The sequence below is a fragment of the Protopterus annectens genome, chromosome 13.part0 (genome assembly GCF_019279795.1).
Source record: "Protopterus annectens isolate FY-2018-M chromosome 13.part0, PAN1.0, whole genome shotgun sequence".
Taxonomy (NCBI): Eukaryota; Metazoa; Chordata; order Ceratodontiformes; family Protopteridae; genus Protopterus; species Protopterus annectens.
The window spans coordinates 16,817,511-16,842,510 of NC_056747.1; the positions used below are offsets into that span (position 1 = coordinate 16,817,511).

The following is a 25,000-nucleotide window of genomic DNA, read 5'->3' on the forward strand; positions in this document are numbered from 1 at the left end:
TCCCTACACTAGGGAGAGTGAAGAGATTCTACACAACTGTACTATGTCCTTCCATTTCACTTTTGTAGTATCATTACAATAGGGAGAGTGAAGAGATTCTACACAACTGTACTATGTCATTCCATTTCACTGTTGTAGTATCATTACAATAGGGGGAAGTGAAGAGATTCTACACAACTGTACTATGTCCTTCCATTTCACTGCTGTATCATTACAATAGGGAGAGTGAAGAGATTCTACACAACTGTACTGTGTCCTTCCATTTCACTGTTGCTGTATCATTACAAAAGGGAGAGTGAAGAGATTCTACACAACTGTACTATGTCCTTCCATTTCATTGTTGTAGTACCATTACAATAGGGAGAGTGAAGAGATTCTACACGACTGTACTATGTCCTTCCATTTCACTGTTGCAGTATTCCTTACAATAGGGAGAGTGAAGAGATTCTACACAACTGTACTATGTCCTTCCATTTCACTGTTGCTGTATCATTACAATAGGGAGAGTGAAGAGATTCTACACAACTGTACTATGTCCTTCCATATCACTGTTGTAGTATCCTTACAATAGGGAGAGTGAAGAGATTCTACACAACTGTACTATGTCCTTCCATTTCACTGTTGCAGTATCATTACAATAGTGAAAGTGAAGAGATTCTACACAACTGTACTATGTCCTTCCATTTCACTGTTGCAGTATCATTACAATAGGGAGAGTGAAGAGATTCTATAGAACTGTACTATGTCCTTCCATTTCACTGTTGTAGTATCATTACAATACGGAGAGTGAAGAGATTCTACACAACTGTACTATGTCCTTCCATTTCACTGTTGTAGTATCATTACAATACGGAGAGTGAAGAGATTCTACACAACTGTACTATGTCCTTCCATTTCACTGTTGTATCATTACAATAGGGAGAGTGAAGAGATTCTACACAACTGTACTATGTCCTTCCATTTCACTGTTGTAGTATTCCTTACAATAGGGAGAGTGAAGAGATTCTACACAACTGTACTATGTCCTTCCATTTCACTGTTGCATCATTAAAATAGGGAGAGTGAAGAGATTCTACACTACTGTACTATGTCCTTCCATTTCACAGCTGTATCATTACAATAGGGAGAGTGAAGAGATTCTACACGACTGTAATATGTCCTTCCATTTCACTGTTGTATTATCCTTACAACAGGGAGAGTGAAGAGATTCTACACAACTGTACTATGTCCTTCCATTTCACTGTTGTAATATTCCTTACAATACGGAGAGTGAAGAGATTCTACACAACTGTACTATGTCCTTCCATTTCACTGTTGTAGTATTCCTTACAATAGGGAGAGTGAAGAGATTCTACACAACTGTACTATGTCCTTCCATTTCACTGTTGTATCATTACAATAGGGAGAGTGAAGAGATTCTACACAACTGTACTATGTCCTTCCATTTCATTGTTGTAGTATCATTACAATAGGGAGAGAAGAGATTCTACACAACTGTACTATGTCCTTCCATTTCACTGTTGTATTATCCCTACAATAGGGAGAGTGAAGAGATTCTACACAACTGTACTATGTCCTTCCATTTCATTGTTGTAGTATCATTACAATAGGGAGAGAAGAGATTCTACACAACTGTACTATGTCCTTCCATTTCACTGTTACATTATTGATTACAATAGGGAGGGTAAAGATATTCTACACAACTGTACTGTGTCCTTCCATGTCACTGTTTTAGTATCATTACAATAGGGAGAGTGAAGAGATTCTACACAACTGTACTATGCCCTTCCATTTCACTGTTGCAGTATCATTACAATAGGGAGAGTGAAGAGATTCTACACAACTGTACTATGTCCTTCCATTTCACTGTTGTATTATCCTTACAACAGGGAGAGTGAAGAGATTCTACACAACTGTACTGTGTCCTTCCATTTCACTGTTTTAGTATCATTACAATAGTGAAAGTGAAGAGATTCTACACAACTGTACTATGTCCTTCCATTTCACTGTTGTAGTATCATTACAATAGGGAGAGTGAAGAGATTCTACACAACGGTACTATGTCATTCCATTTCACTGTTGTAGTATTCATTACAATAGGGAGTGTGAAGAGATTCTACACAAATGCACTATGTCCTTCCATTTCACTGTTTTAGTATCATTACAATAGGGAGAGTGAAGAGATTCTACACAACTGTACTATGCCCTTCCATTTCACTGTTGTAGTATTTATTACACTAGGGAGAGTTAAGAGATTCTACACAACTGTACTATGTCCTTCCATTTCACTGTTGTAGTATTCATTACAATAGGGAGAGTGAAGAGATTCTACACAACTGTACTATGTCATTCCACTTCACTGTTGTAGTATTCATTACAATAGGGAGTGTGAAGAGATTCTACACAACTGCACTATGTCCTTCCATTTCACTGTTGCAGTATTCCTTACACCAGGGAGAGTGAAGAGATTCTACACAACTGTACTATGTCCTTCCATTTCACGGTTGGAGTATCCTTACAATAGGGAGAGAGAAGAGGTTCTACACAACTGTACTATGCCCTTCCATTTCACTGTTGTATCATTACAATAGGGAGAGTGAAGAGATTCTACACAACTGTACTATGTCCTTCCATTTCACTGTTGTAGTATCATTACAATAGGGAGAGTGAAGAGATTCTACACAACTGTACTATGTCCTTCCATTTCACTGTTACAGTATTCCTTACAATAGGGAGAGTGAAGAGATTCTACACAACTGCACTATGTCCTTCCATTTCACTGTTGCAGTATCATTACAATAGTGAAAGTGAAGAGATTCTACACAACTGTACTATGTCATTCCACTTCACTGTTACATTATTGATTACAATAGGGAGAGATTCACTGTTACATTACTGATTACAATAGGGAGAGTGAAGAGATTCTACACAACTGTACTATGTCCTTCCACTTCACTGTTGTAGTATCATTACAATAGGGAGTGTGAAGAGATTCTACACAACTGCACTATGTCCTTCCATTTCACTGTTGCAGTATTCATTACAATAGGGAGTGTGAAGAGATTCTACACAACTGTACTATGTCCTTCCATTTCACTGTTGTAGTATCATTACAATAGGGAGAGTGAAGAGATTCTACACAATTGTACTGTGTCCTTCCATTTCACTGTTGTAGTATTCATTACAATAGGGAGAGTGAAGAGATTCTACACGACTGTACTATGTCCCTCCATTTCACTGTTGTAGTATCATTACAATAGGGAGAGTGAAGAGATTCTATACAACTGTACTATGTCCTTCCATTTCACTGTTGTATCATTACAATAGGGAGAGTGAAGAGATTCTACACAACTGTACTATGTCCTTCCATTTCACTGTTGTAGTATTCATTACAATAGTGAGAGTGAAGAGATTCTACACAATTGTCCTATGTCCTTCCATTTCACTGTTATATTATTGATTACAATAGGGAGAGTGAAGATATTCTACACAACTGTACTGTGTCCTTCCATTTCACTGTTTTAGTATCATTACAATAGCGAAAGTGAAGAGCTTCTACACAACTGTACTATGTCATTCCACTTCACTGTTACATTACTGATTACAATAGGGAGAGTGAAGAGATTCTACACAACTGTACTATGTCCTTCCATTTCACTGTTGTAGTATTATCCTTACAACAGTGAGAGTGAAGAGATTCTACACAACTGCACTATGTCCTTCCATTTCACTGTTGTAGTATCATTACAATAGGGAGAATGAAGAGATTCTACACAACTGTACTATGTCCTTCCATTTCATTGTTGTATCATTACAATAGGGAGAGTGAAGAGATTCTACACAACTGTTCTATGTCCTTTCATTTCACTGTTGTAGTATCAGTACAACAGGGTGAGTGAAGAGATTCTACACAACTGTACTATGCCCTTCCATTTCACTGTTGCAGTATCCTTACAATAGGGAGTGTGAAGAGATTCTACACAACTGTATTATGTCCTTCCATTTCACTGTTGTAGCATTCATTACAATAGGGAGTGTGAAGAGATTCTACACAACTGTATTATGTCCTTCCATTTCACTGTTGCAGTATCATTACAATAGGGAGTGTGAAGAGATTCTACACAACTGTACTATGTCCTTCCATTTCACTGTTGTATCATTACAACAGGGAGAGTGAAGAGATTCTACACAACTGTACTATGTCCTTCCATTTCAGTGTTGTAGTGTTCCTTATAACAGGGAGAGTGAAGAGATTCTACACAACTGTACTATGTCCTTCCATGTCACTGTTGTATCATTACAATAGGGAGAGTGAAGAGATTCTACACAACTGTACTATGTCCTTCCATTTCACTGTTACATTATTGATTACAATAGGGAGAGTGAAGATATTCTACACAACTGTACTGTGTCCTTCCATTTCACTGTTTTAGTATCATTACAATAGCGAAAGTGAAGAGATTCTACACAACTGTGCTATGTCATTCCACTTCACTGTTGTAGTATTCATTACAATAGGGAGTGTGAAGAGATTCTACACAACTGCACTATGTCCTTCCATTTCACTGTTGTAGTATTCATTACAATAGGGAGTGTGAAGAGATTCTACACAACTGTACTATGTCCTTCCACTTCACTGTTGTTGTATTCATTACAACAGGGTGAGTGAAGAGATTCTATACAACTGTACTACGTCCTTCCATTTCACTGTTGTATTATCCTTACAATAGGGAGAGTGAAGAGATTCTCCACAACTGTACCATGTCCTTTCATTTCACTGTTGCAGTATCATTACAATAGGGAGAGTGAAGAGATTCTACACAACTGTACTATGTCCTTCCATTTCACTGTTGCAATATCCTTACAACAGGGAGAGTGCCAAAGCTCAGAAGAGAGGGAGGTGGAAGGACCAGCACAGCTCTTTAGGAAGCCATGAAGAATGGCCCTGGCAAAACCAGCTATAGCCCTATATATCACATCCAACTTACAGTGTTTGGTCAAAGTATGTACAGAAGTCTACATAGCTGCCTGAAGAATAGAATTAGTATCCAAACCCTTGAAAAAAGCACCAGAACAAGCCACAGACCTAGTAAAAAGAGCCTTAACAGAAGAAGGCAGGCTTTTCCCATGACAGAAGTAACAAAAAGAAATACCTTTAGATAGCGAAGAAGACAAGGTTTGCTTGGAAACAGCCAACCCTAAAGACCTATGACAAAAGAAAACAAAAGCTGCTCAGATTTACACATGGCTTTAGTTTTACCTAAATAATATCAGAGTTGTGATGCAAATCTAAGGTGTGAAGATCATTCTCACTAGCAGACTGTGGAGAAGGGAAAAAACTGGGCAAATGAATAGACTGATTAAGAGACAACTCTAACTACCCTGGGCATTAAAGAAGGATTAGTATGGAGAGACACCCTGTCCTTATAAAAAAAGACAAAAAGGAGCAACAGCCATAAGGACTTGCAGCTCAAGCACCCACATGGCAGAAGTAAGTGCCAAAAGAACAGTCTTCCATGAACAATGTTGTAAGGAAGCTGAAGCAGCAAGCTCAAAAGGAGACTGAGTCAATTTTTCCAAAACAAAATTAAGATTCCAGGGCAAAGGAACAGGCTTACTGGGAAACTTAAATCTGAAGGAAGTCTTTAAGAAACAGTTTCCCTTAAATCTAAATATCAAAGGGAGAGTCAAAGACAGACAAGCTGAGAGGTAGGCTTTAACAGAAGAATATGCCAACCTAGCATTGAGCAATTCACACAAATAAGAGAGAACCAAAGGAACATTAATAGTAAGTAGATCCAGGTTACCAGAAAGACACCGGACAGAACATCTCTTCCATTTGGACAAATTAAGATTTTTGAGCAGTGACTTTCAGAATCAAAACCCATCACCCACAATGTCAGTTGAAGAGTGGACAGATGGGGTCGGATAAGTGATCTCTTTGTCTTGTGTGAGTAGGTCCACCCTGTGAAGTAACTTGTGAAGACTAACCTAGGCTAAATGCAGAACAAGAGGGAACCAATGCTGTCTGTGTCAAAAGGGAGTCACCAGCAAGATTTTGGGGGCATCTATTTATTTTATTTTATTTATTTTACATTTGTTTACCGGGCTAGTCTAGCTGGATATATGTCCATTTTCAGTAGAGGCCCGGGGAGAAAAGCTCCATACATAAAACTAAACTACAAGACATATTAATAAAAATTTAAGTACAATAAGAATATACATTTAGTAATAAGAACAACAAATACTTAAGGCACACACAAAATACACTAGGTCAGTAGTAGCTTTAACAGGACCCTTTGGAATGAGAGGAAGGGGAGGAAAGGCATAAATAAACATCCTCTTCTAAGAAAGAGAGAGGGCGTGCACCTTCCAGGACAGAGGACATGGGACTGGTGGAAACCAGAGGAAGTTGTCTATTCAGAGATGACGCAAAGATATCCACAGAGTACCACCCCCCCCCCCGGTTGACAATGTCCAGAAATGCATCCCTGTGAAGCACCCACTCATGGGATAGTTTTACGGACCTGAATCAACAACTATGTTCTGATGTGAAGCAATATAAACTGCCTCAAGGGTCACCTGATACTGGGTAGCTAGATTCCAAACCTGAACAGCTAGTCTGCAAAGGAGATAAGACCTTGTCCCCCCTGCTTGCTGATATACCACATCATTGTAGTATTGTCTGTGAAAATTCTGAGGGGCCCTGGAAGGAAGAAAGAATAAAAAGCCTGAAGAGCCAGAAGAAGAGCTCCCATCTCTGACATTGATGTGATCCTTCTGTTGTCAGAGAGACCAAAGGCCCTGCACTTTCAGAGGAATGAAGAAGGCCCTCCCATCCTATATCCGAGGCATCTGGGAAGAGATCTTGAGAGGGGACTGGAGGTTGAAGAGGCAGCTTGGGGCTGAGGGACAATCGAAGAATCCACCACTGATGTTCCAGCTTGACACATGGAAGAGGTACAAGAGAATCTAAAAAATTAGAATGCTGAAGCCAGATTAACTTTAGAAATCACTGGAGCTTTCTCAAACAAAGCTTGGCCAGAGGAAGTATAGGAATGGTGGACACCAAGTATCACAGAGCCCTGAGAAACTCCCTGGCTGTAGCCAATGCCAAAGGAAGAAGCCTTGGGAAGAGGCAGTGATGCCGGCATTGAACAGTCTGGAGCTCAAACCCTAGAAAAACAGGATCCTGAGAAGGAGTCGGGAATGATTTTTGGAAATGTACAGTAAATCTCAGACTTTGTGGAAGACAAATAGCAAAAGTGTAGATCCTGAATTCAAATCTTTGTTGAACAGGCCTGAATGAGCAGGTTTGTCTGGGTAAGGAAAGATCTGTATTCCTCTCAATCTGTAAAAGGCAATCACAGAAGCAAAATATTTGGTTAAGACCCTTGAGGAAGTCGAACAACCAAAGGGCAAAGCAGAGAACTGGAAATGCCAACACAGAAAAGTGAAAATTTCCTGAAAAGGGGATGAAAAGGGATATGAAGATAAGCATCCTTGAGATCCAGGGAATATAGAAAAGCCTGAAGAAGTAGAAGAAACAAGGTTTGAAAGGATAGCATTCGAAAGGAAGGAACCCTCAGAAAGGTATTTAGCTGAGAGAGATCCAGAATGGGTCTCCAGGTGCCTTCTCTACTGGGGACCAAGAACATTCTGGAGTAGAACCCCTTCCCCCTGTGAGGAGTTGGAACTTCTTGAACAGTTCCCTGAGCAAACGAACCATGAAGTGCCTCTGGAAAAAAGGACAGCTGTTCCTGAGGAGGTTGAGGAATGCCCAAAGAAAAGGGGGGTTCCAAACCATGTAATACCCCTGGAGAATTATGGAAGTAACCCAAGCATATTGGGTGATCTTTAACCAAATAGGAAGAGACAGGGAAAAGTGGAGAGAGAAAAGAATGTGACCGAGAAGAGCAGGGCGGGGGGGGGGTTTCCAAACCATGTAATACCCCTGGAGAATTATGGAAGGAACCCAAGAATATTGGGTGATCTTTAACCAAATAGGAAGAGACAGGGAAAAGTGGAGAGAGAGAAAAGAATGTGACTGAAGTGCAGGGCAAGGATGGTCAGACAGCACCTGGTTTGTCTGAAAAAAATGTTTCTCATTTGAAGGGGTTTGGATAGCCTTAAAAGGAAGAGCCCTTCTACCACCATTTTTTACCTTGGGGAGGGTGAGACTGTCTACGAACAAAAGCAGGCTTGCTAAGGTAATTCCTTTGAAATTTGGGAGCATTTTTATTTATGTGTTTGCTTGTTACATGTATGTTTCAGATCCTGTAAAGCTTTACCCTTTTCCTGGGTCATCTCAGCAGCAGCACCAAACAGATGTTTGTTATCCAGAGCAGCATCCATCAATTTAGCCTTGATATCATCAGGCAAAGGTTGAAGTCAGCGCAAGGAATATCTCCTCAAAACAGAACCAAAAGAAGCAGCAGGCTCAGATGATGGATCAGACAAGCAGGCTCAGATGATGGATCAGACAGCAGGCTTAGATGGATCAGATGCATAACAGCTGCATTAATGGAATGGTGAGCAACCTGAGAAGATGTCCCTGAGGTCTCCCATTCAAGAGTCAGGAAGATCTAGAATAACCTGACAGGCCTGAGAGATAGGAGCTAAAATATATCTGGTCATACATGTCTGACAGTTCACATTTCTAAAGGCCAGGGTTAGCAGCAGTGTACACCTTACCCATGGTTCTGCTGTCCTTGTCACAGGGAAGCAACAATTTAGAAGGCTTATCAGAGGCAACTGACATCACAGAAGGCATCCATCAAGGCAGCAAGAACAGGAGGGACAGCTGAGGGCTTACGAGACTCCATCTGTAGAAGCTCATAGTACCTGTTCTGAACTTCAAACACCTCAGCACGATCCCATTTAAAAAAACTCCATCATTCAGTGAAACTGTGTCACCAACAGAAATCCCCTCAAAAGGAGATTCAGGGCTAATAAACTCTTCTTCTTCAGAACCATAATCTAAGGGAGAAACAATCTGGGAAGAATAAGTCAGAGATTCTTCATCAGAATCCTGCTCCCAAGTCCTCTAACGAGGGGTAGAAGACCAAGAAGGAACAGGAACCCCTTGAGAAGACTTCAGAGCCATAAGGGCATTGAACAGGCCTTGAATGAAGTTTTGCCATTCACTCTGATGATCTTTAGGAGCAGGACAAATGTGCTTTTTTTGCTTATTTTTTTAAGGGCATATCGCCTTAAAGATCCTAGGAGGCTCTAACTCCTGATGCCAATTAACAAGAGTAGTTGGTATATCTTCCTTTACCAAAATCTGAGGAACACCCATAGGCCCCTTCAGTAGTTATCAGCTGCTGCTCCCTCTGAACACCCGAAGCAGAAGTTTGCAGGGCTTCCACGGACGTATATGAAGCCGGATCCATGCCAGCCTCCAAAGCGGTCACAGCAGAGGAATATGTCAGAAACCGAAAAATCCTCTGGGCTTTCACTAGCTTCAAGAGAGACATCCGGCAGAGGTGGCACAGCTGAAGATTATGACCAAGCTTTCTTGTTAGTCTTCTTCACAGATGGCTAACCGTTGGGCCAGGAAGATCCTTCCACAGTTCATTTAGCTAAAAGCTTAAGACATCGGTTTTCCAAATAAATAGCTAAGGAAGACAGCCAACTATGCAACGTCTTAGGAATGAAAGCCTAGCAAATAGCGCAAGACGTATGGTCATGGGAAGCACCTAAGCAAAACAAACGCTGCTTCTGCCTTTCTGGATAACATGAAGCTAACAACCAAAACAAATCAAAAAAGTAATAAAGAATAACAAAGGTCCCAATAAGCACTTATCTGAAAGCGGCTAGTTAAGTACAGTTGTGTACACTTACATAAATGTAGATGTTTGAGTGTATTCACTGTTGCAGTCATCAACTGTATATTATCCCTGCTGTGGTAGCCCTCGGTCAACCCGAATATCAGAGTCAATGTTTTTGTGCACCGGCTGCCTTCGCCTGTAGTTTGACGTCAGGTCGTCAGTGCTAATAAAGCAAGGCAGCCAACGTCATTACATCAGTTTTTCTTGACCTAACCCGTCAGAAGCACAAGGGTAAAGACAGAAGTAGTCCTGGTGGCTAAAAGCCATCTTGGGAAGCTTGTGTTCCCCCCTAGGGCAAGACGTTAAATGGAGGATGGAGGGAGGGAAACCAAGACTGCAACAGTGAATACACTTGAACATTTACATTTATGGTAAGTGTACACAACTGTACTATGCTCTTTGTGTTTCACTGTTGCAGTCATCACCTGTGGGAGGATTTCCAAAACTGAGGAAAAGGGTGGAAGATAGGTTGAGTCCTAGGTATGGGTCAGGAAGCCCTACATAATTGCAGAGCCAAACCCTGCCCTAGACTTAGAAAAGAGAAGTAACGTGGTAATGCTTTGTAAAGGTATGGACAGAGGTCCAGGTGGCTGCTTCCAAGATGTCCCTGGTAGGTACTCCTCTGAGGAAGGCTGTGGAAGTGGAGGTTGCCCTAGTGGAGTGGGTAAGGATAGACTTAGGGATGGGGTTCCCATGTAGTCTGTAGCAAAAATGGATACAGTGTGAAATCCATTTGGAAATGGTTTGTTTGGAGATGGACTTCCCCTCTGCCCCTGAGGCAAAGCTTACAAGAAGCTGGTTTGTTTTTCTGAATGGCTTAGTACGGCCCAGTTAGTATCTGAGTTGTCTGTGCACATCTACTAAGTGTGGAATTCTTTCCCCCTTGTTTTGAGGGTGAGAAGGTGTATGGCCTTGTTAAGAGTCACATCAGATACCACCTTGGGATAAAGGAGCGGTTAGTCCTCAGGGAGACTCTATCTGCATGGAAAATTATGAAAGGCTCGACTGCTATGAGAGCTTGAAGTTCCGAAACCCTTCTGGCTGAGGTGATAGCTAGTAAGAAGGCAGTCTTCCAAGAGAGGTATTTCAATTCTGTTGAAGCAGCAGGTTCGAAGGGAGGTAAGGTTAGTTTCTTTGACACATAATTCAGGTCCCAGGGTGGCGTCGGGGGCCTTCTGGGAGGCCTGATATTAGAAGCCCCTCTGAGGAATTGCTTAATCAAAGGATGAGAGAAGAGGGGCGGGGTCTGAATCACAATGGGCAGAGATGGCCGAGGCATGGATTTTAATAGTGGAGAAAGAGAGGCCACTATTGAGCAACTCTGCTAGGTAATCCAGGATGAGAGGGATGGAAGGTTGGGAGGTACTGCCCCCTTTTGATTGTTTCCAGGGGTAGAATCTTTTCCATTTTCCTCCATATGATTTTCTTGAGCTGGGCCTTCTGGCCTCTGTAATGATGTCCAAGACCTGTTTGCTTAACAGGGACTCCTTGTTAGTTTTTAGTGTATAAGCCATGCTGAACATTTGAGCGTCTGTAGGTCTGGGTGCAGTACCTTCCCCCTCTCCTGGGTCAAAAGGTCCACCATCAGGGGAAGCAGCTTGGGGGATGTACGGTCAGACAGCGCAGTAAGGTACCAATGCTGTCTGGGCCAATCTGGAGCAATGAGGATGGCCTTTGGTCTCTCCTCTCTTATTTTGATCAGAACCTTGGGAATAAGGGGTAGAGGAGGGTATGTGTACACAAAGAGGGAGCTCCAGGGCAAGGTCAAGGCATTCACCTTCCATGCTAGGAGGTGATACTCCCTGGTACAGAACTTGTGCAGCTGGTGGTTGAGGTGCGAGGCAAAGAGGTCCACTTCTAGGATCCCCCACTCCTGGGTGATTTGCAGAAATATTTCTCTGTGGAGCTACCATTCATGGGGGTCCAGTAAGTTTCTGCTTAGGTGGTCTGCTAGTGTCTTGTTGATCCCTGGTAAGTATTGGGCAATTAGGTGTAGCCCCATGGAGGTGGCTGTAAGCCAGAGACTCATGGCTAACCTACACCGGGGTAAGGGGGTAAGATTGGGTGCCCCCTCCTGCTTGTTGATATACCAACATTACTGTGGTGTTCTCTGTTTTTATAAGGAGGAACCCTGGCCTGAGATGGGCTTGGAAGGATGTTGGAGCCATTTACACTGCCATCATTTCTTTCTGGTTGATGTGCAAGTGAAGTTGCTGGGCATTCCAAAGGCCTCGGGCACACTTGCCTGCTAGGTGAGTGTCCCAATGTCTGAGGTGTGGTCTGGCCGAAAGGGCAGAGGATGAAGGCAAGACCCTTGATCATAGCACAGGCCTCTGCCCAACAGAGAAATTCGGCCCTTATGCAAGGGGATCAGAGGGAGAGTGGTCTCTAGGAAGTGAGAGTGCTGACACCAAAGGTTAAGTACCACTGAAGTTTTCTCATGCGAAGCCTGGCAAGAGGGATGAGAAGGATGCAAGATGCCATGTACCTAGGGCTTGCAGTAACTTCCTCGCAGTGCGGTTACTTCTGGAAGCCAGCTGGGTGAAGTAGAGAGACAGGAAGCTCTGCTTTTCTGGGGATAGGAAGGCCATTTGGGTTGCTGTGTCTAGCACAGCTCCCAGGAAAACAATTTTCCTGGTGGGGTTTTGTTTTGATTTTTTCTCGTCGATGGTGAACCCTAGAGAAGTTAGGAGTGATTTGACAAAGAGAAGCTCCTGGAGCAACTTTTCTTTGCTGTCTGCCTAAATGAGGCAGCTGTCCAGTTAAATGTAAATCTGTCTATTGCTCTGTCTGCAGAATGCTATTGCCAGGGCCAATCATTTGGTGAATACTCTGGGCGCAGTAGACAAGCCAGAGGGCAGTGAAGAGAACTGAAAGTGTTGACAGCCTGCTCTGAAGCACAGGAATTTTTTGCACGATTCCCTGATGGGGATGTGGAGGTAGGTATCTTTTAGATCTAGTGTCACAAGCCAGGCATTTTGTGTGAGCATAGGCAGAAGCTGCTGCAAGGTTAGCATTTTGAATCTGGGGACCACCAAGGAGGTGTTCAGTTTGGATAGATCCAGGATGGGGTGCCAAATGCTCTCTTTTCTGGGAAAGAGGAATAGTCTGGAGTAAAAATCTTTTTCTGTTTGATCTGGAGGGACAGGTTCTACTGCCCCTGGGACATTAGAGTTTGGACCTGTTTAAATGCCTCTGCGCACTGGTTTTGGGGGGAGGTCTGGGTACCCTCCTAGAATAGTGAGTTTGCTGAAAGAGAATCTGTATCCCTGAGAAATAATTTTTAATACCCATTGGTCCTTGGTTATAGAGACATAATTGTCTTTGAAGAGGGTGATCCTTCCCCTCAGTTTCTGATGAGGGGAAGGAGGGCAGAGAAGGAAGGGAGAGTCATTGTGAGTGCTTGCAATAGAAGCTTGGCGTAGAACTCCCTGCCTTAGAGGGAAACTTCCTGCTGAATCTGGGAGGTTGAACTTGAAAGAAACCTTTTACTATTTGCTATTTGCATAGATTTTGCTTTGTCTTCCATCTTTTTAAGAACCTCTTCTGCTTTTTCCCCAAACAGGCGTTCCTTATCTAGGGGTGCATCAATAAGTTTAGACTTGACATGATCAGGGAGAGGTTGTTCCTTCAGCCATGCATGTCTTCTAATAACAGATCATATCACTGCTGCCCTTGCTAGAAGCTTCTGAAGCATCAATGAGTGTTTGGCCACTTGACAAGCAGTGTAGTAATTTTGCCAGCTCTTTTGAACTGGCATAGTCAGGAGAGGCAGAAATCTTCTGTTTTAACTGTTCCAAAGTGTGTTGTTATTTTAATATACGGAACTGACAACTGAGTGCTCTGATAGCTATGGTTGCAGAGGTGTATACTTTCTTCCCCCATCTGTCCAGAGTTCTGGAGTCTTTGTCAGAAGGAAGAGGATTCTTGGTAGAACTAGACTTGGCTCCTTTGGGTCCCTGTGTAATCACGTCAGGGTCTGCAGCAGGATTCCTGTACAGGTATTTGTGAGAATCTGGTACTCTGTAGTACCTGTCAGGTTTAGTTGGAGCAGGTGGGAGGGTGTCAGGGGCTAAACTGGATTCATGGAAAACCTCATCCACCACTTTCAAAATAGGGGGAGGGTGGTCAGGGGTCTGTGCTGGGGCAGGTCCAGAAAAACTCTAAGTTGTTTCTTTGACTGAGGGAAGTCTTAAGATTTCCACTTAAAATGGTCCCTGAGGGTGTGAAAGGTTTTCCCAAAGGAGAGGTCCTCTGGAGGGGAAGCAGAAGGGATGGATTCCTCTGCATTGAATCCTCATAAACAGTTAAGGGATGTTGTTCCTCTTCAAAAGCAGAATAATCAGATTCCTCAGACTCTTGGTCTGTCAATTTCTGGAGAAGAATGCCTTTTCCTTTTTGGAGTGGGGGGGGGGGCTGAGAACCTCAGATAAGGGAGATGAGATCCTCCGCCATTTTAAGCATTTAAGTTTGGGGTGGGGGAGCAGTAACAAGACTGTGGCTAGAAGTAGATTTCCTATGAGTGGCCTGGCTTCTAGGCTTGAGAGAATCCGTTGATCTCTGAGAAGTGGTAGTCGGATGCAAAGACACTGTTTTTTGTGTAGACTCGGCAGTGTGAAAGGCCTCCTCGGAAGCCGGTGCCTGCGTCGTGGCTCCGGACCCAACCAAGGCAGACAGCCAAAGGCTCGGAAGATGAAGTGGATTTCTGCAGCATATCGGACTCCAAAAGGGTATCGGCAAAGGCTGCATAGAAAGTGAGTCGGGCATCAGGAGCTGTGAAAGCACCTCACTGAATTCCGTAGAACCGACTTGCTTAGCGGTAGCGTCGTTGGAAGGCTTAGCTTTGTGTGGCCTGTCTCTATCTTTATCTCTATGTTTTTTCAGAATGTCGACAGATTGTTGGCTGAGGGATGCCATATTGGAATTTGAAGATGGAACACAAAAATAATTGTCTACAAAAAGAGCTGTACGGCGAATGGTTCTCACATTAAAGAGAGCATAGAACCGGCAAGGAGGGACGTCGTGGTCTGGGCCTAAACAAGTGATGCAGTAAGAATGAAAGTCTCAGTGTGGAATTTGCTTTCCACACGCAAGACAATTGTTAACTTTTTCAGACATCGGTTAGAGCAAGAAAAAAGGGTCACCAACGGGGTACTTAGCTTTATACGGTTTCTGCTGAAATTCAACTTCTGGTAGCGACCAACCAGCACTCATGCGAACTGCTTCTGCTACGGGCTCCACGGCAAGAAAGACTGATATAATGACGTCAGCTGCCTTGCTTTATAGCACTGACGACCTGACAGACTACAGGTGACAGCAGCCAGCACAAAAAAACATTGACTCTGGTACTCGGGCCGACAGAGGGCTACCACAGCAGGGATAACCCCACAGGTGATGACTGCAACAATGAAACATGAATAACATTCAGCAGATGAACAAGCATTCAGAGAGCCGACTTGAAGATGGTGTTCAGACTGACGGCAAAGAAGTTCTGAGGATTGTACATCCAGATGTCACCTTTATGCCCTATGCCATGTGCAGGGAGCATACATGGGACAAACTAAAGGCTTTGGTATACTGCCCAGACTCCAGGCTATCCTAGGCAGAGAAACCCAATTGTAAAGAATACTGCAACAGTGACATGGAAAGACATCAGCAAGTGCTGTGTTTCACCAGACAGACTAACAGAAAAAACACATACAGAATTTGCATCTCAAGATTACCAAGTGACAGCAGTAGCCAAACCAGCTACATCAAACTTCCTGTTTAGGTTAACAAAAGATATTGTTCAGGTGGACACGCACACCTACCTATCTGTACGGTAGATATGAAGACAACAGAAACACCACTAATAAAGCAGAACAGATGCACAGAAAACAGGAACTTATTGTCTTCCAGAAGGCATACAGCAAGCCTCTTATACATGTATAAGAATCTTATCCAGGGACACCTGTACTGTAATCTTATCCAGGGAGAGCTGTACTGCAATCTTATCCAGGGATACCTGTACTGCAGTCTTATCCAGGGATACCTGTACTGCAATCTTATCCAGGGAGAGCTGTACTGCAATCTTATCCAGGGATACCTGTACTGCAATCTTATCCAGGGATACCTGTACTGCAATCTTATCCAGGGAGAGCTGTACTGCTTGATTTTTTTTCCAGCAGCTTCTGGTTTGCTTTTGTGTGTGACAGCCTTAATAAAATGCAAGCGACAGAAAAAGGTTAAAAGGCAAAAATGTTAAATGATAATTTCATGCCAAGAGGGGACTCACGATTACTCCTTGTGCTGGGAGTCCGGATCGGCCTGTCTGATCGGACAGAGGATGACACTGTGGACAATTCAAATAAAAGACAAATAAAAAAAAAAAATGAAACTAACAATCTATTTGTAAAATTAAACATCACAAAAGACATACATACCATTTCCTACCATCTCCAACTTTCGGCCAATAAAGACAGACCACTGCAGAGTCTCAACTTCACATTTAGCAGAAGTCTAGTGGATACTTCAAAGTAATGAAATTCACCCTTAAAGGGATTTAGGATGTGACACGCACAGAGAAGGAGAGCAGTGCAAGCTGTCCTCACTGCCAAATCACAATACAGACACTTCTGGCTCATTCTGACTAAAGAACATATATGTTCACCAACAGCTGTGACGGCATCCACTGAAGTCAGAGCGGACGTGTTTAATTTGTACTGTAGATGGTGTAAGGAAGACTTGAGCACAATAATGCTCTTCTGATCAGAGTGTTCCGCTGAAGTCAGAGCGGTCGTGTTTAATTTGTACTGTAGATGGTGTAAGGAAGACTTGAGCACAATAATGCTCTTCTGATCAGAGTGTTCCGCTGAAGTCAGAGCGGTCGTGTTTAATTTGTACTGTAGATGGTGTAAGGAAGACTTGAGCACAATAATGCTCTTCTGATCAGAGTGTTCCGCTGAAGTCAGAGCGGTCGTGTTTAATTTGTACTGTAGATGGTGTAAGGAAGACTTGACGAGCACGATAATGCTCTTCTGATCAGAGTGTTCCGCTGAAGTCAGAGCGGTCGTGTTTAATTTGTACTGTAGATGGTGTAAGGAAGACTTGACGAGCACGATAATGCTCTTCTGATCAGAGTGTTCCGCTGAAGTCAGAGCGGTCGTGTTTAATTTGTGCTGTAGATGGTGTAAGGAAGACTTGACGAGCACGATAATGCCCTTCTGATCAGAGTGTTCCGCTGAAGTCAGAGCGGTCATGTTTAATTTGTACTGTAGATGGTGTAAGGAAGACTTGACGAGCATGATAATGGTCTTCTGATCAGAGTGTTCCGCTGAAGTCAGAGCGGTCATGTTTAATTTGTACAGACAGGAACCAAAGTAAGAAACTAGCTTAAAACAAAAAGACTGCTTGGAAACACCAAAGCAAATTCTCTCTCAGTTTAATGAAGTGCTTTTCGTCTTGCTCATATGGCAAGACTTCATCAGAAACTGAACAAACTTCAACACAAACAATATATACACACCCTTTTTGTCACATAGCACTTCTAATTAAAATCGTGTGTCTTAAAGGCACATCCACATTATTGCTACTTAAAACATTTTTTAAAAACAAATGACTAACAATATTTTAGAACATCTCAAACCTTCCCTTCCTTCAGAATTTTTACCTGAAATGGTGATAGAAATATATATACAAACATACATATACTAACAATACTATATCTCAAATTATTATGTTGACTCTCAATGTATGATATTACTTCGTTAACTAAGAAGTCAGAAACGTACATATCCGAGTCAAATGAAGTCAGATATCACAAATATGAATGCATTTTATAAAAATGCATACACACATTAACGTTTAAGATTTTTCAACTTCAATATACTGTTTAAAGATATTGTCTCATTCAAACCCAGGTAAAACATTGCCCCAGTGCGTATTTGCCAACTTAACTCGAGTTGCTCAAGTAAAAGTGTAAGCACCCCCCCGACTATCATCAACAACTGAATCAATTGCTTTGAACAAAAATGAATGTTGTGGATAGGAAATAATGTGTCTAGCCAGTGCATTATCTCTGTTAAGGGTCTTTATTTTATATAGATGTTCGTATACTTGTTCTTTTAACCTTCTATCCGTTTTACCTATGTAAAACGCTGCACAGCATTGACACTGAGCTACATAAACCACAAACTTGGACTGACAAGTGTACTTCAATTTGATTTTAAAACTAATATTTTTAACTTCAATGTCTTGTCCTGTACTCATGTATTTACAGTAATTACACATTTGGCATTTGTACATGCCACACTTCCACTGTGGGGTGTTTTTTTTTATGTTGTAATAATTCCTTTAAATTAGTCCCCCTCTTGTAAATAATCCGGGGTTTGCTTTTGACCTTGTAAGAAAGGTGAGGATCTCTCCTAATTATTTCCCAATTTTTGTTCAAAATTGACATCATTTCCCTTGCATTACTACTACAGGGGTTATTAAACTTAAATTCCATACTTCTTTTTGTTGTAATTCTCTGTCACTTATTATAACACTTTCTAAACCAATGGACAAAATGGGTTTATACAACCCGTGTTCTCTCTTATATTTTTACTTCTTCCAGTAGACACTCAAAAGAGTCCACTGGGTACTTCTCCTAACAAACATTGACCTCAAATTATTACATTCATCCATGAAATCCTGGTCCAAAGTGACCATACGGGCAGCTCTCACGAGTTGGCCCTTCACCACTGATTTCTTTTGGTGCCATGGATGGCAACTGCTAAAATGTAATAAAGAGTTTGAATATGTGGCCCTTCTATAAATTTTCACTACATATGCGTTCCATTCCATATCTTTACTAAGATCCACATCCAAGTATGAAATCCTGGTCATTTCAAATACAAGGAAAGGAAATCTGCAGTGCTATTAAAATAATCTACTAGTTTACTAGCTGCTTCCTTATTTCCTTCAAAAATGATAGAAATATCGTCCAAAAACCATGTGCAGAACTGTATGTACTGTTTCACTTCTTGTTTACCAAAGATAAATTCTTGTTCCCATGAGGCCATTACCAAATTGGCATAACTTGCTCCAGAGGGTGACCCCATAGCTACACAGGTCTTTTGAACATATAACTTGTCATTACATAAAATGAAATTATTATACAAGATTATGTCAAGCATTTCCTCTATTAAGGCCACCTCATCAGAGGCTACTGCTTTAGGTCTCAGGTAACTACTGACTCGTTCAATGCCTTCCACATGGGGGATAGAAGTGTATAAATCTACCACATCCACTGTTAGAAAATTGAAGTCAGCATTGAATTCTAAAATTTTGATTTGTGACAAGAACGACCAAGAATCTTTACATATATATTTCTCTTGAGTTACATACTTCAACTTTTGGTCTACCCATTTTGCCCAAGGGTAAGTTATACTTGCCCTAGCATCCACCAAAGGTCGCATAGGTGGATTATTCACATTTTTATTTTTAAACAGTATATTGAAGTCAAAAAATCTTAAACGTTAATGTGTGTATGCATTTTTATAAAATGCATTCATATTTGTGATATCTGACTTCATTTGACTCGGATATGTAAGTTTTTGACTTCTTAGTTAACTAAGTAATATCATACTTTGAGGGTCAACATAATAATTTGAGATATAGTATTGTTAGTATATGTATGTTTGTATATATATTTCTATCACCATTTCAGGTAAAAATTCTGAAGGAAGGGAAGGGTTGAGATGTTCTAAAATATTGTCAGTCATATTTGTTTTTAAAAAATGTTTTAAGTAGCAATAATGTGGATGTGCCTTTACGACACAAGATTTTAATTAGAAGTGTCATGTGACAAAAAGGGTGTGTATATATTGTTTGTGTTGAAGTTTGTTCAGTTTCTGATGAAGTCCTGCCATATGAGCAAGATGAAAAGCGCTTCATTAAACTGAATTAAACAGACAGAATTTGCTTTGGTGTTTCCAAGCCGTCTGTATTTAATTTGTACTGTAGATGGTGTAAGGAAGACTTGACGAGCACGATAATGCTCTTCTGATCAGAGTGTTCCGCTGAAGTCAGAGCGGTCATGTTTAATTTGTACTGTAGATGGTGTAAGGAAGACTTGACGAGCACGATAATGCTCTTCTGATCAGAGTGTTCCGCTGAAGTCAGAGCGGTCGTGTTTAATTTGTACTGCAGATGGTGTAAGGAAGACTTGACGAGCACAATAATGCTCTTCTGATCAGAGTGTACAGTGTTCTACTCGAACCAAAAACTATGCATGCTGCTCATGTGCATAAAGGCAGCATGGATGCAATTCAGTCTACAACTAAATTAGCCAAGCTTTAAATTCATTCTTACTTGACTTTCTATGCAGTCAGCTATAAATGCAGATTTGAAAAAGCCAACTCTGAAATGTATTAGGAATAAGGCATGCGTACAGATCTTGTTAGCTTAATCAACAATCATTCTGCCAATGTTGTGTATCTGGGACTACCTGACCAAATGAAATTTTACATTTTAAATGGTGGAGTCTATTATGACAAACTCTGAAGATGTCAAACCTCACAATAAGTTGTATTATACTGCAGATAAAACCTCATTTGCACAGCTAGCCGTAAATGAAAAGTACAGTTGTGTACACTTGCCATAAATGTAGAGGTTCAAGTGTATTCACTGTTGCAGTCATCACATTTGGGTTATCTGCCTGCAGGTAGTCCTCAGCCAGCCTGAATACCAGAGTGTTGGGATTTCTGTGTCAGATGCTGTCACATCTTCCATGATGTCAGGTTGTCAGGGGGATAAAATATGCAGCCGATGCCATTACGTCAGTGTTTCTTGCCCCAGATATCAGATGGCCCCACAATAGGAAGCAATTACATGGTATGGATAACACCCAGCAAAAAGGAAATACACATGATATAAGATATGCCAAACAAAAAAGATAGGTAAAACTAAAGAGAAGTCAGGGGGCTGGAGGGAGGGTAACCAGGATTGCAACAGTGAATACACTCGAACATCTACATTTATGGTAAGTGTACACAACTGTACTATGTTCTTTGTGTTTCACTGTTGCAATCATCACATTTGGGTTGATTCCCAAAGCTAACGGAAGGGTGGAGGTAGTTAAGGAGCATTAGGGCTAGCAATCAGGCCCTGTAAGACTGCTGTGGCAAATCCAGCTCTGGATTTAGAAAAGATAGGTAAGTGGTAATGCCTGGAGAAAGTGTGAACAGAACTTCAGGTTGCAGCTTCCAGGATGTCTCTGGTAGGGACTCCCCTGAGGAATGCTGGAGAGGTTGATGTAGCCCTAGTGGAATGTGTTCTGATCCCCTGTGGGGTAGGTTTCCCATGGTGTTTGTAAGCAGAAATGGATGCAGTGTGCTATCCATTTGGAAATGGTTTGCTTTGAAATGGCCTTGCCCTCTGACCCTGTAGCAAAGCTGACTAGCAGCTGGTCAGATTGTCTGAAAGGCTTTGTCCTGTCCAGACAGAACCTGAGCTGCCTGTGTACGTCCACGGAGTGCAGGATCCTTTCCCCTTTATTCTGAGGATTAGGGAAAAAAGTTGGCAAACGAATGGATTGGTTTAAAGCCACACAAGATACCACCTTAGGCATAAAAGATGTGTTAGTCCTGAGGGAGACCCTGTCCGCATGGAAGATAATGAAGGGTTCCACGGCCATAAGGGCCTGTAATTCAGACACTCTTCTTGCTGAAGTGATGGCCAGAAGCAAAACTGTTTTCCATGACAGGAATTTTAACTTTGCTGTGGCAGCAGGTTCAAAGGGCGGAAGCGTGAGCTTTTCCAATACAAAGTTAATGTCCCAGGCAGGAGTGGGAGCTCTTCTCGGGGGGGGGGGGGGGGTCTTAAATTTTTGGCTCCTCTCAGGAACTGTTTGAGCAGAGGATGAGAGAAAAGGAGTGGCTCAGTATTATAATGAGCTGAGACGGCAGAGGCATGAAGCTTAATTGAAGAGAAGGATAGGCCTTGGTGGAGCATTTCTGTTAGGTAATCTAGTATAGGAGGTAAGTTGGGCACATTTGTGTCCATTCCCTGAGACTGGCTCCAGAAGCAGTATCTTTTCCACTTTACCGAATAAGACTTTCTAGTACTAGGCCTCCTTGCCTCAAAAATGACATCCAGCACCTGCTTACGGAGAGCTGCTGGTGAAGAATTCAGTGGATGAGCCAGGCTGCCAGGTTCAGGGTCTGTAGCTGGGAGAGCAGAATCTGGCCCGCCTGCTGGAACAGCAGGGAATGAGTCTGAGGCAGGTGCCATGGTGGCAGCACTGTCATCCTGCACAAAAGAGGGTATCAGTGCTGGCGTGGCCAGTCTGGTGCAATCAGGATTGTCCTTGGCTTGTCCAGTTTGATCTTTAGTAGAACCTTCGAGAGGAGGGGCAAAGGAGGAAGGGCATAAACTGAAAGGCTTTCCCAGGTGAAGGACAGGGCATCCACTTTCCAAGCTTGGCTGTGGGGAGTTCTGGTGCAATATTTGCTCACTTGATAGTTCTGAGGGGAAGCAAGTCGTCTGCCAGTAAGTTTAGTTTGCCTGGCAGGAACTGAGCTTGCAGGTGCACTTGGCTGCTCAAGGCTGTGTTCCACAGAGCCATGGCTAATCTGCAGAGTTGGTAGGAATGGGTCCCCCCCTGCTTGTTTATGTAACACATAACTGTGGTGTTGTCCGTCTTTACCATTAGCTGTCCTGGAAGAATAAGGCCTTTGAAGGCTGTCACAGCATTCTGTACAGCTAACATTTCTTTTTGATTGATATGCAGGTGCATTTGCTTCGGGTTCCCTTTGCCCTGAATGCACTGCCCTGCCATGTGAGCCCCCCATGCATAGTCTGATGCATCTGTTGTTTGGGTTTGGGCGGCAGGGGTTAGAATGAAAGGGAGTCCCTTGCTGCAGTTGCAGGCTTCTGCCCCCCAAGGGAACTCTGTCCTTAGGCAAGGAATGACAGGAATCAGTGTTTCCGGGTCCTGAGAATGTTGACACCAGAGAGTGTTTAGGTACCATTGAAGTTTCCTCATATGGAATTAAAAGAATACAAGAGGCCATGAACTCCAGGGCTTGCACTGTATTTCTTGTAGACAGCAGGGTTTTGGTGGCCATTAGATTGGAGTGGTTTGTCAAATACATTTGTTTCTCTGGAGTGAGGAATGTCATCTGGGAAGTTGTGTTCAAGCTTGCTCCCAGGAATACAATCTGTTGACTGGGTACCAGTTTTGATTTATTTTCGTTGATGGTGTACCCCAGTGAAGTTCTCTTTACAAATGCCAGGTGCTGTAGTAGCAGGTCCTGACTGTCCGCCTGAATCAGGCAATCGTCCAAGTATGGGTAAATTTGAATTCTTCTCTGCCTGCAATATGCAATGGCTGGAGCCAGGCACTTTGTAAATACCCTGGGCGCAGTAGATAAACCAAAGGGAAGTGCAGAGAACTGGTAGTGCACAGCTGCTCTGAAGTATAGGTATTTCCTGCAAGATTCCCTTATGGGGATGTGCAGATAAGCTTCCTTTAAGTTTAGGGTTGCTAGCCAGGAGTCCTTGGCTAGCATAGGAAGCAGCTGTTGGACAGTTAGCATTGTAAACCTTGGGACCACCAGGAAGGTGTTGTGAATAGACATATCCAGGATAGGATGTCAAGAGTTTTCTTTTCTGGGAACCAGAAACAGTCTGGAATAAAAGACTTGCCCCCTTTGTTCTGCTGGGACAAGTTGAATAGCCTTGATACTGAGGAGAGAGAGAGTACTTGCTTTTGGGCCTCTGCCCACTGGTTTGAGGGGAGGTTTGGCCATCCGCTTAGGGTTGGGAGTGAGTGGAAGTGGAATCTGTATCCATGCGAAACAATGTTTAAGACCCATCTGTCTTGGGTAATGTATTCCCAGTTTTTTTGCATGCAGGGCAAGTTTCCCTCCTAAAGTTGCAAGTACTTGGTCAAGGTTGGGAAGAGTTAAGGATAAATCATTGTGCAATTTTACCATAGGATGGTGGCTTACTACTCCGTTTTGGATGAGGGAGCACCCCCTGCTTAGATACGTGCATAAGCTGAGACTGAGGTCTTGGTGTTGTGCTGCCCCCGTAGGCTTAGACTGAGGACTGGAAGGGACTGGAAAAGACCAGGTTTTTGAAGACCAATGCCTAATGAATCTAGGTGGCTGTACTTGTAAGAAATCTTTAACAGTTTGCATAGAATTTTCCTCCATCCTTTTGAGGATGACTTATGCTTTATTGCCAAATAGACACTCTTGGTTTAATGGCGTATCCAGTAATTTTGCTTTGACATGATCTGGCAAGTTTTGTTCCTTAAGCCAAGCATGCCTTCTAAGAACAGACCCAGTGACAGCAGCCCTGCAAGATGCTTCTAAGGCATCAAACCCACATTGCAAAGTACGTTTACCAACTTGGTTAGCAAAATGCATTAACTCTTGTAAATCTTTGTGTTCAGCAGTCGGGAATCAACATCATTTTCTGTTTAATTAGCTCCATAATATGCTGCTGATACTTTAACATATGAAACTGGCAATTTAAAGCCCTAATGGCCAGAGTAGCAGAGCTGTATACTTTCTTAACCCATCTGTCTATAGCCTTAGAATCCCTGTCTGAAGGGGTAGGATTTTTGGCAGTTGTAGCCTTAATGCCTTTAGGTCCTTGGGAAATGGTCTTTGGATCCGCAGTAGGATTCTTAAAAAGGAATTTGTGGGAGTCAGGTACTCTATAGTAACAGTCAGGTTTCCTGGGTGCTGGAAGCAAAGTATCAGAGGTAAGGCTGGATTCCAGGAAGACATCTTCTACAATTTCCAGAACAGGAGGGATAGCTAGAGGCTTGTGCTGAGGCAAGTTTAAAAATTCCCTGAGTCTCTTTTTGGACTGAGAGTAATCCTGGCTCTCCCAGCGGAAATGCTCTCTAAGGGTATGCAGGGTTTCACCAAAAGAAAAATCTTCTGGTGGGGAAGCAGAGGGAATGAATCCTCTGCATCAGAATCCTCACAGGTAGATAAGGGTATGTTCCTGGTAATCAGAAGGAACAGAGATATCAGATTCCTGATCAGATGGAAAATCCATTTTTGGTCTCTTTGAGGGGTAAGGCTGACTTCCCCTAATTAAGGTAATAAGGTCTTCATACATTCTAATCATTTGTTTCTGTGGCATGGGAGCCTGAGCATGCGCTTTGGTCGCCATTTCCTAGGCGC

General features: G+C 42.5%; 1 protein-coding gene across 2 annotated transcripts in view; it reads right to left on the minus strand.

Annotated features, from left to right (window-relative positions):
- The window catches only part of SH3GL1 (SH3 domain containing GRB2 like 1, endophilin A2), a 1,498,857-nt gene that overhangs the window by 114,235 nt on the left and 1,359,622 nt on the right, over nucleotides 1–25,000 (minus strand). The window contains exon 9 of one of the 2 annotated variants that reach the window (XM_044090588.1): nucleotides 16,108–16,164. The exons of the other annotated variant lie outside the window; for it this stretch is intronic. Within the exon in view, the coding sequence (XP_043946523.1) occupies nucleotides 16,108–16,164 (57 nt within the window). The remainder of the gene's footprint in view (nucleotides 1–16,107; nucleotides 16,165–25,000) is intronic. 2 annotated transcript variants of the gene reach the window in all.